Here is a 15094-nt window from a genome sequence, read left to right as displayed (position 1 = left end):
TTATCTAGAGGACGCTCCATGCAGAGCATGCCTAGACAGATACCCGGTCACCCACTGCTCCACCAGCACTTTCCGAGATGATCTGGATATACCAGGGTTTGTTCCTCGGGTAGGCTTGCTCTGCTGGCCTTCGCTGTGGGGTTAATTCTGGTGGAATCACAGCAGGATTTCTGTAACCTGCCACTCCTTTCCTAGAGGTTTATTAGACAGTCTGTTCTTCCCACACAAAGTCTCTGCCACCTCCTTGGGCTTGGCGTTCCTGTCTCTGCCCAAGGACAGTCTCTATCCAAATCTGTCAGATAGCTAAGCTTGTAAAAGATGCCAGGCCCTGGATTCCAAGGGTGATGGAGCAATGTTTCCCCCCTCTCCCCTGTGTTTCCTCACACATGACTAAAATTCCATATTCCATCACCAGGCTCTTTACTTGTACAGCCTTCAATTTACTATGCCTTACTGGGCCAAATTTCCAGTAACCACTGGAGTAGTGGGCCTGAACAGTAACAATCTTCTACTCAAGGTGGTCCCAGTTCTCACATCCCTTCCACACATGGAAACGTCAAAGGCTTGCTGCTACCCTTCACTTCCTGGGCTTTGGGATGGGAAAAGGGAGAAAGTCGTATGCCTGGTATACGCCCCTGGAGCCTGAGAAGCCCCCATAGAAAGGATCCATGGGTACAGGCTCCAAGTTATGTCAGATCCAACCCCCCCGCAAGCCCAGGGAAGAAGGCAGCATAAGTTACAGCAGACAGACTCGGATAAGTTTCCAGTATTGTTACGGTTAGAGTGAGCTCACCCCCAGGCTGTTGTATTTGCACTGGGGGTTACATTGCAGGTTGAGCAATCAAGAGGAAAAAATGCCTCCTGACCTGAACCTCCGTAGAATCTGCCTCCTGCTGTCCCACCCAGCCCACAGGGCACAGGCCAGGGAACTAGCTGTAGCTCTGCCCCATGTCTCCTTGTACTCCACTCTCAGAGACAGGCAGCTTTATCTAGCTCCCCCCACCAGGCACAACACACACCCCTGGCAGCCCCTTCACTCTTCTTCTTCAGGCTGATCTCACTCTTGGCACATGGCCATTAGCTGTAAACCCAAGTCTGGTAAAAGGTGTCTGGTCGACTAACAACCCTTGAGGCTGAAATCCTCTCTGTGTGCAGCTCCCACACATAAACCTTAACCAGGAGGTTGGTGCTTACCTTGGGCAGCTCCCAAAAGCGACCGGCACACCCCTCTGGCAGTGGCTCCTAGGCAGGGGGCCAGGGGGACTCCGCTTGCCGCTGCCCGCAGGTACCGCCCCCACAGCTCCCATTGGCCGCAGTTCCCGGCCAATGGGAGCTGTGGAGTGAGTGCTCGGGCTGGGGACAACACACAGAGACCCCCTCCCCAGGGGACGCAGGGACATGTTGGCCACTTCTGGGAGCAGCACGGAATAAGGGTGGGCAGGAGGCCTGCCTTAGCTCCGCTGCACTGCTGGCGGCAGCAGCCAGGGACTCCTGGGGGCCCCTGGGCCCTTTTAAATCACCCAGGTCCCTGGGAAATTACCCCTTTTGTCCCCCCCATTGGCGGGCCTGCCCACCACCACCACATCCCACTAGCATACTTGTGCTCGCAGCCTTTGTTACTATTTTTATGGCTAATAGGAAACTATTTATCACTCTTTATTGTGTACGATAATGATGTGGGGTGAAGCATCTGTGACTTTGTGCAGTCTATATCGTTTTATAAAAACCTGATAATAAGTGAATATAATGTAACTGGGATAGTTTTAGAAAAAATAGGGTAATAAGTGAATATAACGTAACTGGGATATGCTTCATGCAAAAGGTCTCTTGTAAGGTATCATTACAAAGCTCATAATCTGAGTGTGATCATCCTATTTGTAGAAATGTACCACTCTTATGTTTTATATTTCTAGTTTTAGATACAACTCTGAGGGCCTATTGTAATTATGTAAAGTGTGGGCCATTAAGGATGGTTTGGAATCTTGATGACTCCCATTGTCTGCAAATGGCTGTATTTACCTGTGAGTCTTCCTGTATATGTGTATGCTGGCAAGTGAGTAATGAAGTCTTGCAGTGACATGTGATCATGTCACCTGAACTGGAATCTATCTTTAACCTGGTGCTTTTCCAGTGAGGGGGAGTGGAAACCCAGAGGGACAAAAGGTTCCCACCTTATGCAAAAGATATATAAAGGGGTGGAAGAGAACAAAGGAGAGAGAGGAGCCATCATGAAGAATCCCCTAGCTACCACCTGAGCTGGAACAAGAGCTGTACCAGGGGAAAGAATTGTGCCCAGGCCTGGAAGGTGTCCAGTCTGAGAGAAACTTACTGAAGCATCTCTGAGGGTGAGATTATCTGTATTTAGCTTGATTAGATATAGACTTGCGCATTTTATTTTATTTTGCTTGGTGACTTACTTTGTTCTGTCTGTTACTACTTGGAACCACTTAAATCCTACTGTCTGTATTTAATAAAATCACTTTTTATTTATAATTTACTCAGAGTATGTATTAATACCTGGGGGAGCAAACAACTGTGCATATCTCTCTATCAGTATTATAGAGGGCGAACAATTTGAGTTTGCCCTGCATAAGCTTTATACAAGGTAAAACGGATTTATCTGGGTTTAGACCCCATTGAGAGTTGGGCATCTGAGTGCTGAAGACAAGCACATTTCTGTGAGCTGTTTTCAGGTAAACTTGCAGCTTTTGGGGCTAGTGATTCAGACCCTGGGTCCGTGTTAGAGCCAGACAGGAGTGGCTGGCTCAGCAAGACAGGGTGCTGGAGGCCTGAGCTGGCAGGGAAAACAGGAACAGGGGTAGTCTTTGCACATCAGGTGGCAGCTCCCAAGGGGGTTTCTGTGATCCAACCCGTCACAGCATCTTAGCCAAAATACCAGTCCAATCTATACCTGTCAATGGCTCCAGGATTTTAGGAAGAGCTCTGATCTTCCTTAAACCTCCTTTCCCTTTCCTCTGGGCCAATAACTTCTTTAATTGTCCCTGGTGGAGACAGAGTGAGCTAGTGACCAAAACCCTCTCAGTTTAAGGATTAAGAAAGAAGAACTTGTGTAAAAACAAGATCCTCAATGTGGAAGGAATTTCTGGGCATTCTTTTCCAAGTGCATCTGAATCCGAGCGGAGCGCGTGACTGTTTGTTTGGGGATTCCTTGGTAGAAAAACAGAGGCACAATAGCACTTCTGTGCTGGCAGGCTGTGTAGGGGAGAGCATGAGGCCTCTGCACTCATTAGCCTAGAGGGTTTGTTGCAAGGGGCCCTGCAACCTTTCCCTCCACAAATAGGATCATTGTGAGGCTCTGAATAACCCATGCAGCAGGGGCCAGAGGTGTTTGTAACTAATTGCAAACTCATCCAAGGCCAGAAAGGACCATTGTGATCATCTAGTCTGACCTCCTGCTTAGCACAGACCAGAGAACTTCCTCAAAATGATTCCTAGAGCAGAGCTTTTAGAAAAGCATCCAAGCTTGATTTAAAAATTGTCAGTGATGGAGAATCCACCATGACCCTTGTTAAATTGTTCCAATGCTTAATTATTCTCACCATTAAAAGATTACACCTTATTCCAGTCTGAATTTGTCTAGCTTCAACTTCCAGCCATTGGATCATGTTATACCTTTCTTGTCTAGATTGAAGAGCTCATTATTAAATATTTGCTTCCCATATAGGTACTTGTAGACCAGGGGTGGGCCAACTTTTTGGCCCAAGGGCCACATCGGGGAATAGAAATTGTATGGAGGGCCATGAATGCTCACAAAATTTGGTTGGGTTGCGGGCTCTGGGGATGAGGAGTTTGGGGTGTAGGAGGCTGCTCTGGGCTGGGACCGAGGGGTTCGGAGGGCGGAAGGGGGATCAGGGCTGGGGCAGCGGTGTGGGAAGGGGTGCAGGTTCCGGCTGGGGGTGTGGACTCTGGGGCAGGGCTGGGGATGAGAGGTTTGGGGTGAAGGAGGGTGCTCTGGGCTGAGATCGAGGGGTTTGGAGAGTGGGAGGGGGATCAGGGGATTGGGGCATGGGGAGAGGCTCATGGGGGCAGACTCCAAGCGGTGTTTACCTTAAGTGGCTCCCGGAAGCAGTGGCATGTCCCCTCTCCAGCTTCTATGCGAAGGCGCGGCCAGGTGGCTCTGCGCGCTGCCCCGTCTGCAGGCACCACCCCTGCAGCTCCCATTGGAGCGCGTAAGAGCCAGAGCGGGGCCAGGCCGCGGCTTCTGAGAGCTGCAGGGTATGGCCCCGACCCTGCACCCCAGCCAGAGCGGGACCGAGCCACGTGGTGCGGCCCCAACCCAGTGCCCCGGCCAGAGCAGGGGCAAGCTGCATGGTGTGGCTTGTGGGCCACCTTAAAACACCTTGCAGGCCATAGTTTCCCACCCCTGTTATAGATGGTAATCAAGTCACCCCTTAGCCTTCTCTTTGTTAAGCTAAATGGATTGAGCTCTTTGACTCTATCACTATAAGACGTGTAAATAGCCTGTTAAGAATGTATTTCACACCCTCATTGCCTTGTGTCCATATCCTCTGCCCATTTCCTGAGCACTGTGGCGTTCCAAAATGGATCTAGAGTGCGTGGAGCTCTGTTCCTATTATGACTTCCCCTATTCTTCATTTTTACATTTTTAAGGAGTCTGCAAGAGCAGTTGCCATTTTGTGAGGCAGAACTGATGAAGCATCTTACAGAGGAGACATGCACACTGTGCTCTCTCATGGGAAATTGACTTCTGCTCTCTGTCATTGTACTTTAATCTACAGCTAGAGTCATTCCAGCTGGAAGTGTGTTTGTTCAGTGGTCCTTTCCTGGAAAAATAACATCCCAGCTAGCAAGGACTCCTCTACAGCAACAGAGCTGGCCATTAGTGCTTGGCTAAGGGGTGGGTTTTAAGGTTTATTTACGTTTCATGCCATTTAGTATAGGAAATGAGAAAAGGAAGAGTGACTCAGGTCTGCATATTATTTTAAAAATCCACCCCTTCCAGCTCTTCCTTGAGATGTGCTGAGGGATAAATCCAGCCACCGGGATCTTGACAGAGAAAAACTGCAAAACAGAGGGGGTGCAAGGAAGTTACAAGATCCCCATACTTCTCAAAAGAATGGTGTTTGTGCTGCAGCAGTTAAGTTTGTGGCAGCACTTGAAGGTGGATTAAGGCTAAATGACCCCACTCCAGACTTCCTCCCAGACACCCATATGAACCCTTCTCTTGCTCCCATTCACAAGACTTTGATCTTCTTTCCAGCGGTGATAGCTGGCCATCTGACAGCCATCGGTTAACTGCTGCTCCATCCAGCCCCCTCTTACCATGAGTCTTGGACCCCACAATCCCCAACAGCCCTTTTGTTCTCCAACACCTCATCTCAAGGCTCTCTTCTATATTTGGGGTGCACAGGGAGATGACGAGCACTACTTATTTTAGAGATGGGGAAACTGAGGCATAGACCTTGTCTTACCCAAAGTCATAAAGCAAGGCAATGTCAGAAAGGGGAATGGAATCCAGGAGTCCTAACTCTTAGCTTCCTGCTCTAATCAGCGGAGCCTTCCCTTATACGCTACAGGAGAAAAAAATCAGTTGGAAAAGTGCAGTCAAAGGAGCATACCCTGGAACTCAGCTCTTTGGGATCGTGAGGCTCTTTAAAAGCACTAGTCATCTCATTAACATGCTGCTCAAAGGGTCTGTCATTGCACATAAAGGTGGTCTTTCACTATTGAACTCATGTTTATTATTTCCAAGAATAACTACAAAAATAGATAAATTGCTATTTGTATGGAGTCAGTCTCCTCTCCCTCCCCTTCGCGAAAGCATGTTTTTCTGTCTGTCTGTAGGAAAAGTACATCATCGCTGGTACTGAATGCGAGGCTCCAACCTACAGCCAGAGTGTATGTTGGCTTTGTCCCAGAGAGGGCAGAAGGGCATACCGCACTAAGAAACAGGGCTGGCCTTCAGAGCTTTTCTAACTCATGGATGGCAAGTCCCAGGAGCTGGAACTTTGGGCTGGATCAGAAGGGCTTCAGTGAATTTCCACAGAGACAAATAAGAAAGGTTGGGAGATTGAAGGACCTCGGTTTATAAAGATCATTTAGGAGGATGCTGTACATGGGAATTCGTGAGAGCTTCAGTCCCTAGGGTACGTCTGCAAGAGCAAATCTGCAGTTGCTCATGAACTGGAGAGGAGTGTGTGTGGGGGGGAGAACACGTCCTCTGCTTGCCTAGGCAAGTACTGGCCCTACGAAGAGAGGAACACGCTTGGAGCTGCTGTATGTGCCTAGAGCCACCACGTTTTCTTCCTCCCCGTGCTGCTCCGTTCCTTAATTTGAGATAAGCACAGAACGGCTCGTTTTCTTTAAAATACATAAAATGCATTTACGTGGTGGAGCTTGTTGTATCTTTTGCCTTTTACAGAACAAACAAAGAAAAAGAAATCTGGGCAAAGGTGAATCCCTAAAAACAGAGTCTAGTAAATACCCACAAACACAGAAGGCAGCGAACCCCATAACAGGGTTCACAACAAACTAATCAAAGGGATACAGAGCTAATATTCAACTACTTTCAAACTAATTGAGCCCACACTGGGGTTCTGCATTTCTTCCAGGAACAGCTGAAAAGGCGTCCAAGGCCCATTGTAGACAACAGTGTTAAGGAATCACAAACGGCCCATTTCCACCTCTTCTTGGATACAATGCAGCATTTGCATGGAAATGGCCTACAATTATGCCTATCTGTCAGTTATGCCTAGAGTCAAAAGTGATGGCTTAGAACAGGGAAGGAGGCTCTACATTCCTGAATAGGTCAGGCAGCTAATGTCCTGAAAGGAGAGTGAGCCCTGCAGGCCTGGAGAAGCCAAGGAATCGTCCTGCTGATTCAGCAAGGTTAACTGGCATTATCTTTGCAGCAGAAGGACGCAGGGATCCCAGTCCTAACTGCATCTTCTTTTTAAATGCACATACTGAAGCCGGTTTCATCCATTGCTAATGTTTGTTTGATGGGCCAAGCCACACCAAACTTGTTGTGTAATGTACGGCTGGTTAGGGTGACCAGACGTCCCGATTTTAGGGGACTTGTCCCGCGTCCCGACCTTACATCGGTCAGGATGCACTTTGTCCTGATATCGGGGGGACTGCAGCAAGCCGGTACTGCTTACCTCTTCTTCCGGGCCTTGGGGCAGTGCAGCTGAGTTCTGGCCGGCCGGCAGGCGCCTACAGAGTGCTGCAGCCCCACTCCCCAGGCACGCACAGAGGCAGGGGCGGGGCTTGTAGGCGCCGGCAGCGAGCCCCCCCGCCCCTACCCCCTTCAACCTGACCCGTGCACAAGCTACGCGGACAGGAGCCAGAGAGACGCTCCCTCCTCCCCCCGCTGCCAGCCCTGCGAACATGGCTGCAGCACAGCCGCGCTTCTCCCTCCTGCTCCTCACCCTAGTCGCCCTGCTCCTGCCCGCACAGTGGCCCCTCTGCTTGGCCGCCAAGCACTTGGACCGGCGCTTCGCCGAGTGCAAGCGCTGCGCCGACCCGGAGTGCAGCAGTAAGTGGGTGCGGGGCGCTGGGGTCCCCGGATGGGATCTGCCTGCTGGATCCTGAGGCTAGCACTGCGGTGTGGGGGACTGTGCCAGGCAGGCTCTGGGAGGGAGGACGGGGGGGGTCCGATGCCGCTCTGGGTAGCCCGTGCGGGATGGGGTGATGATGCTGCAGGTACGGGAGACCCATGGGGAGGCCGGGGTGGAGGCAGTGCTCTCTGGGCCGGCCCTCGGGCAGGGCTATGGGGCCGCACTTGTGGGCACCGCGATCCGGCCGCGAACCAGACGTTTCTCCGTCCCTTTAAAGGGCCAGTAGCCTGGCATCCCGTCGGGCGGGTTCTCCCACGCGTGCCGGTCCAGCCCCAGTGCGGGGTGTGAGGGGAGGCGTGTGTTTGGCCAGCGGCTCCCCACCCCCGTCTGCAGCGTTGGTACGTTCCGAGCGGAGCGGGAGGGGACGAGTGGCAGTTGGCCGAGAGTGGGCGGAGGGAGGGGGCTGGGGGATGTGGCCTGAGTGCACCCTCTGGCGCTGGGTGTGTGTGTGTGGGGGGAGGAGGGGTCCAGGCGTGCACGGGGGAGGGGCTTGTTGTTTTTTTTGCTCTGCCCCCCCGCGTCCCGATATTTCACTTCTGTCATCTGGTCACCCTAGGCTGGGTGCTGTTTAAAGGCCGCCCAGAACTGAAACTCATCAGACAAGCATTGAATTGACTGGGCCATTGACTGTAAATTACCTGCCACCCCCGCCTCTAGAAGGCATGTCTCCAGATCAGGATTGAGGCACGTTGGCAGGGCAGTGTATACAGAAATTTCCAGTGCTGCTACCTGTGCTATGGTTTGACAGAGGACTTCACTCACCAGGGCTGACAATCAAGCACCTTTCATCAGAATCAACGTCCCTTCATGTTTTGTAAAGGCTGCTGTCTTCTACTGCAGTGGTGATTGTGTCACGCTGTCTGGAGTCGTTCATGACTGTGGGTGGCAACCTCGAGGAAGACTGTCAAAAAGCAGGGCAGACACCCTAAACTGGTGGTATGTTCTCTAATTAGACTTCACCAACCCCGTAACAAATATGAACTCCTGAAGCACTATAACAGCATTACTATGGAGTCACGGACATTCCAGTCTATCTTGTCACCCAGGCAAGCTGGACTTAGTGATAGTTGGTTGCTATCCATCAAAGATCACAAAAGATTCAAGTTGCTTCCAGTCCCAAGAGACTAGTTACTTACCTCAGGTCAACTGGTACCTCCGATCTCACACCAAAGATAACGCTTGTAGCCAATCCTATAGTAAACTAATTAAGGATTTATTAACTAGGAAAAAGAAATTGAGAGTTATTTACAGGTTAAAGCAGGCAAACATATGCAAAAATGAGTTACAGTCTATGGGTACGTCTTCACTTACCGGAGGGTCCGGCGGCAGGCAATCGATGTTCTGGGATCGATCCCGGAAGTGCTCGCCGTCGATGCCGGTACTCCAGCTCGGCGAGAGGAGTACGCGGCATCGACGGGGGAGCCTTCCTGCCGCGTCTGGACCCGCGGTAAGTTCGGACTAAGGTACTTCGAATTCAGCTACGTTATTAACGTAGCTGAATTTGCGTACCTTAGTCCGAAGTGGGGGCTTAGTGGGGACCAGGGCTATGGTTCCAAAAGGTGACAGAGTTGTAGTAATCGGTCAGCACTGAATGTCTCTTAGGGCTAACCCAGGTTGATCCCGGGGATCTCTGCTTTTGTTTCCTAGTTCCAGCCCTGGGAGAGTCCAACAGCAGGAGATTACAAATTTTCTTGTTCGCTATCTCACTTTCCTTCTTCCAGAATTCAAGCTGATGGGATGAGCCCTTTTGCACGTAGCATCTTTATGGCTGTGTAGGGGCAATTAACAAAGTCTTTGTATTGCGATGTCTCACAATGGCCCATTTAATTTTGGTAGAAGGGATCAGCTCTTGTCCATCAGGCAGGACCGACAGGCTGACCGTTTCAGAGAAAACATTTTTTACAGTTTTATAAAGCAAAAACTTAAATATTACCTTATAGCATGTGATAGAGATAGTACAAGTGAGATTACGAAATGCTTGTAAATTGCTGCATGCATTAAAGTCTAAACACTAAACGCGTTGTTATAAGTTCAATATCCATCTGAACCATACTTACACACAGGTGTGAAAGATTGGTTTCCAGCAATAAATTTTCAGTGCTTGGCTGAGACCTAAAGCCTTGGCAAGAGCTAGCACCTGGTTTGCCAGCATCACGGCTGCATTTCAGTGATGGGTCAAGTGATGCTAGTGCAGAAAGTTTGCAATTATTTGTAAAGTTTGTCAAGCGCATTGAGAGGGGCCATGCATGTTGGTTATTTATCACCACCACCATTACTATAGCAATGCTTCCATTCATTAAGAAACCAAACAAGATTTTCTGTCAGACCCAGGACTTGACCACCTGGTTATAGGCTTGACGGTCTGATGAGTTATGTCAAGTCGCTGAGCTCCCAGAAAAGTAGAAGCATAGAATGAAGCCGAGGTGAAATCCTTTCCTGACCCTATGCTCAGGCATACAGAAATTCCTTCACAGTACGAAAACTAAGGGCTAATACTTTCTGGTGTATTCACAGGTGACTGCTGGCTGCTGGCAGCCATTGCGTCTCTTACCCTGAATGAAGAGATTCTGGCCAGAGTTGTTCCCAAAGATCAGAGCTTCCAGGACAAATATGCAGGAATCTTCCACTTCCAGGTACCTGGCTTCTGCCTTTTGCTAAAGAGTCATATAGTGACAGAATGTCAGGAACATGGTGGGCTGGATCACCTCATGTAAATTGGTATAGTTCCATTGAAGTTAATGGAGCTGCACCAGTTTACACCAGCCGACGAACTGAAACGGCATATTTTGGTTATTGTGTCTCTCAAAGATCAGTGGTGGTCTGTCAGACTGGAGTGTGGGTTTCATTCCAGTCCTGTAGTGTTTGTTGTCCAGATCCACTGTGTAGTCTCCACAAAGGGCCATTCCCTCCATTCTCACTCCAGAACGGAGAAGTGAAGCATCTCAGAATAAGGCAGGATTCTGCCAGAGACCCCCTGCCGGACTGAATACTGGATACGGAAACCATTATCTGTCTGGGGAGTTAAACAGAAGGAGGTACTTCCAGCCAAGATCATTAGCATTAGTTGACCAGCTAGAGAGTTGCAGAAAAATTTAGATTTCCTCACACTGGGGGTAAAGGCCTTAGCAGACCTGGCTTCGTATGGGAAGTTTCCCAAGCAACGTTGTGATAGGGGGTGGAATGCTGACTGAGTCAGTACCATGGTTCTAAGCAGGTGCTTCTAAATATTCAGCCAACAGCCCTCTTACTGCTTATCATAACCCAAGCAGTAATACAACCTGGGTTAACACTGTCTGTGGTAACCAAGGTATCGCTTGATGTCTATGGCAGAGAACCACAAACTTGTGGCAAACTTCAAAAGGTCAAAGCAAGTCAGTTGTTCACAAGACTGAAAGCTCATGCTTACCCAAACCCTGAACTTTCCAAACTCCTTGGGCCTTATTCTTCTCTCTCCTACATTGATGTAAATCTGGAGTAACTCCAGGGAAGTCAATGGAATCTCACTGGTGTAAAACTGGAGTTAGGGGGCCCTTCAGTTTGCAATGTGGGCTGCTAATCTGATAAGAACAAACTTTCCAGAACTTCCTCCTATCAATGGATCCAGAAATACCAGGAGAGCAATTTCTTGTACACTGTTTTGGCACTGACACTTTTTTTTCCTGAGAGTGCCCAGTTGTGTGAGTTATCCAGATCTTTTTGAACATCAGAAAAGTCCCATTGTGATTCAGGTTGAGGTTCGAATGAAGGATCTGCTTTACTCTTAAATGTATCCAAACTAGTTTATCCATCTCTGCAGCAAACTAAGCAAGGATTGCTAATCAAATAACCCTAAAGCTCACAGAACAGCTGCTGTTACATCACTGCTTGTGCCATATAGTTAACCACATAACAATACATACTTTACATGTTCAAAGCACAAAAATCCATGCAAGATTATTACAATGAACTAAAAGCTGAAGAAAAATATTTAATGAGTAGCCAGGCAGAGAACAGGGAGACAAAACCAAGGAGAATAGAAGAGAATGCAAGAGAGGACATGCACAGACATGAGACTCAACTGTGAAGGTTCTGTCCAGGGCATGGCATTGTAGCCCACGCACGTGGCAATCATCAGCAACCAGGTCCTTTTCATTCTCTCTTTCAGTTCTGGCAGTATGGAGAGTGGGTGGATGTTGTTGTTGACGACAAGCTCCCCACCAAAAACGGAGAGCTGCTCTTCGTTCACTCAGCAGAGGGGAGCGAATTTTGGAGTGCTCTGCTGGAGAAGGCCTATGCCAAGTAAGTAAAGGGCCAATTTTTAAAAACAAATGAGACTTCTTCCTTTCTGCTTCACCTTTTGACCTCCTCATGCCTAAGCTAATATCTGGTGGAGTATCTGTCCTATATCTGGAACTATATGGAGGTAGAGTCAGTCTAATTAGTCTTCTAAATCTTCTAGGATACCGATCACTGACTGCTTCAGCTGATTGTATAACGTGGGTTTGTGACAGATGCTACAGGCTGTAGCTGAAAATGCTAATGTTTGTGGTTTTTTCTGGGGCCAAACCTTTTCTCTGTACTTTATCTCTGGTAGTCCAGGTTATGGAAGAAACATTACACATGTCGCAAGCAGATCATGACAGAATACCAGTCACACTGCCTTGTTAGCCAGCTGACCTCTGGGGAGCTCATGGTATTCCAGTCCAGTGTGTACAAACCTCTGATTCATAGTGAGGACACCCAAGTCTGATGTTCCAGTCTCAGGAAGGAAATCTTGCATCTAGTAGTGGGAACCTTATTCTGAATGTACAGGGCCAGATCCTTGACTTCAGTGGAACTGTGCTGACTTATACCAGCTGAGGTATAAAGGAGTCTGAGGTCTACTTGCTGTATCGAACCTGGGGGCAGAGGGGGGCATGTGCTTGTGCTACATACAGTCTTGAGCATTTGTCATTGCATGTTTGGGCATACAAACCCACATTCCTGATGTACAGCATGTTAGTTCCTACGTTTGGCTTTTCTGCCATGAAGAGGTAGGAAAAACATAGATGGAGAGGCTAGATCCTCAGCTGGTATAAATTATCATAGCTAAATTGAAATCAGTGGAGCTCCATTGACTTCATCTTAGCTATGACAATTTATACTTGATGAGGAGCAGTCTCAGAGAGAAGGTTGAAACAGTAAATGTCGTTTGTGCAGGGTGAATGGGTCATACGAGGCTCTCTCTGGAGGATCCACCACTGAAGGCTTTGAGGATTTCACCGGCGGAATTGCAGAGTGGTATGAGCTGCAAAAGGCACCACCTGACCTGTTCAAAATCATCCAGAAAGCTCTTCTAAAAGGTTCCCTCCTCGGATGCTCTATTGACGTAAGTCAGTCCAGCTCTCTACCAGACTGTCGATATCCCTTGCAGCAGGAGTAGATAGGGAGCAATCAGCATATTGCTGCGCTCAGTTACCACACAACCCTTGGAATTTTCTACTAAGGCTGCTAGCTCAGAGAGGCCAGCTGTCCTCTATTTCATGGTTAGAGAATTTGGTACAGGAGTATCAGGGGCAACATAATCCTCTGGGGGGTCAGATCACAGAATATGGAAAACTCAGCCATTACTGATCAGCGATTTAGTGGCATGTAAGAGCCAGAGATCTTTTTTCTCTGGAGCTAGAAGGATAATTTATTAACTCTTCTGATATGCCCAGATTACGTGGGAGTTGGATTTAACTGCATTGTGTACCACACCCTTGCGTTCCACTCTGCATCAGAGTCTGAAAGGGCTAAATAAATCCCACTGGTTTGGCAGGAAGTTATTCCTGGCCCTGGATTTTGGGAAAGAAGGAATCTCAGAATATATAGGCAGGGATCCCAGCATATTGCTGCTAACAAGGATTTCTGCAGAGTTGGGAGTGCAGGCCACTAGCATTGCAGAAATCTCTTTACCTTATTGCTGCAGAAATTGTTCCCAAGGGTTGCATGAAATCCAGGCTGAAACAGGGAAGCTAGAAACATTGGCAGGCTTTTAAATGGCTTTAACAGAATATGTCCACTGCCAAAATCTCAGTCATCATAGTGTGTACTTTATCTGTATATAAACAAACAAAAAAAGAGCTTAGTACTGCCTAAAACATTTGAACATACCCCTATAATTAACACAAAGCAAAGAATGTCTAAAGGAAATAGACCAGGAAAAGAAAAAGGCCTAAAGACAGGCGCTTTAAGCCAAAAATGAGTACCATAGATTGAAGTTTAGATGATATTAAGCACTATATGCCTGCTAAGTATTGTCAGTATGGGGTACTCAACTCTTCTAGGGATCATGGATCTTAATTTTTTTTAGTTGGGAGGGTAAGTAGTTTTAAAAACCTCCATTCACAACATAAACCCAAATTTTTCCTCCAAATTTTAGTTAAATCCAAGAGCTATAAGAGAGAGGAACTTCACAATGGGAAAAATAGTTTGCTAAGCACAGTGCACTTCCCTACTCAAGATTTCCCTGCATTTTCTAGGTCCTGTTTTTCTAGCGTGCAGTTTGATAAGAATCTGACATCTGGGTTTCTACTCCAGAATGATCCAGGTTTTCAAATCTCCTAACTGGGAAAAGAGAATAAATACACTGAGCCCCTTTGTTGAAAGGTGTTAGAGAAGCACAAAATGGTTTTATAAATATTGGAATTAGTTCAACCTCAGAACACCCCTGCAAGGTAGGGAAGTTTTATCTGCATTTTACAGAGGGGAAAACTGATGCTAAACAATATGCCCAAGATTACCAGCAAATTGGTGGCAGAGCATGGATCAGAACCCAGGAGTCCTGATTTCATGGCTCTTTGGTGCACACTAGATAACATACCTTAAAAATAAAAAATGGCGGATTTGCAGCCAGCTCCTTTTAAGACCATACAGCTCTTATGCAGATTTAGACAGCTGTTGAGTGAGGATGAATGTTCAATGTGCAGCAAGATGCACAATGGGCAAGCTCTTGTCTCCTTGGTTCTTCTAGCTCTGCCATCTCAATGAGCAGGTGTCCAAATGCTACTCCTAAAAACCTGAGCTACCCATACAGCATTGCACTAAAATGTGTATCCATGATATTCATGCTGCTTATCATGAATTGTGATACCGCAGTTTAGCAAGTCAGTGGCCACTTAGGCCTTTATGTGTGTCCTATGCACACCTTTGGCCACTGGGAACTTCATGGGCACATCAGGAAGTAAACGCCTATCCTGCTACAAAAGCAGAAACTCTTCCAGAGCTCAAGGAGAATTAGATGTATGGCACAGAGCTGAGTTTAGATTGCAGCCACTACTAGAGCACCCTGGGACACATGAAAACTGGCTAGTTTCAAAGCTCCTGTTCAAACACCCAATTGATCCTCCCAGTAGGGTGACCAGACAGTAAATGTGAAAAATCAGGACAGGGGGTGGGGGGTAATGGAAACCTATATAAGAAAAGACCCAAAAATCGGGACTGTCCCTATAAAATCGGGACATCTGGTCACCCTACCTCCCAGTACCCCTGTG

At 47.9% G+C, this 15094-nt stretch overlaps 1 protein-coding gene across 1 annotated transcript in view; it reads left to right on the top strand.

The window, feature by feature from the left end:
* Positions 1 to 15094, top strand: part of CAPN2 (calpain 2) — a 52864-nt gene that overhangs the window by 12187 nt on the left and 25583 nt on the right. The window contains exons 3-5 of the mRNA XM_054023071.1: positions 10116 to 10234; positions 11746 to 11879; positions 12780 to 12948. Of these exons, the coding sequence (XP_053879046.1) occupies positions 10116 to 10234; positions 11746 to 11879; positions 12780 to 12948 (422 nt within the window). The remainder of the gene's footprint in view (positions 1 to 10115; positions 10235 to 11745; positions 11880 to 12779; positions 12949 to 15094) is intronic.

Source organism: Malaclemys terrapin, chromosome 3 (genome assembly GCF_027887155.1).
Source record: "Malaclemys terrapin pileata isolate rMalTer1 chromosome 3, rMalTer1.hap1, whole genome shotgun sequence".
NCBI classification, from domain to species: domain Eukaryota; kingdom Metazoa; phylum Chordata; order Testudines; family Emydidae; genus Malaclemys; species Malaclemys terrapin.
Note: the sequence above shows the minus strand (reverse complement) of the source record. Positions and strands in the feature narration are given on the sequence as shown.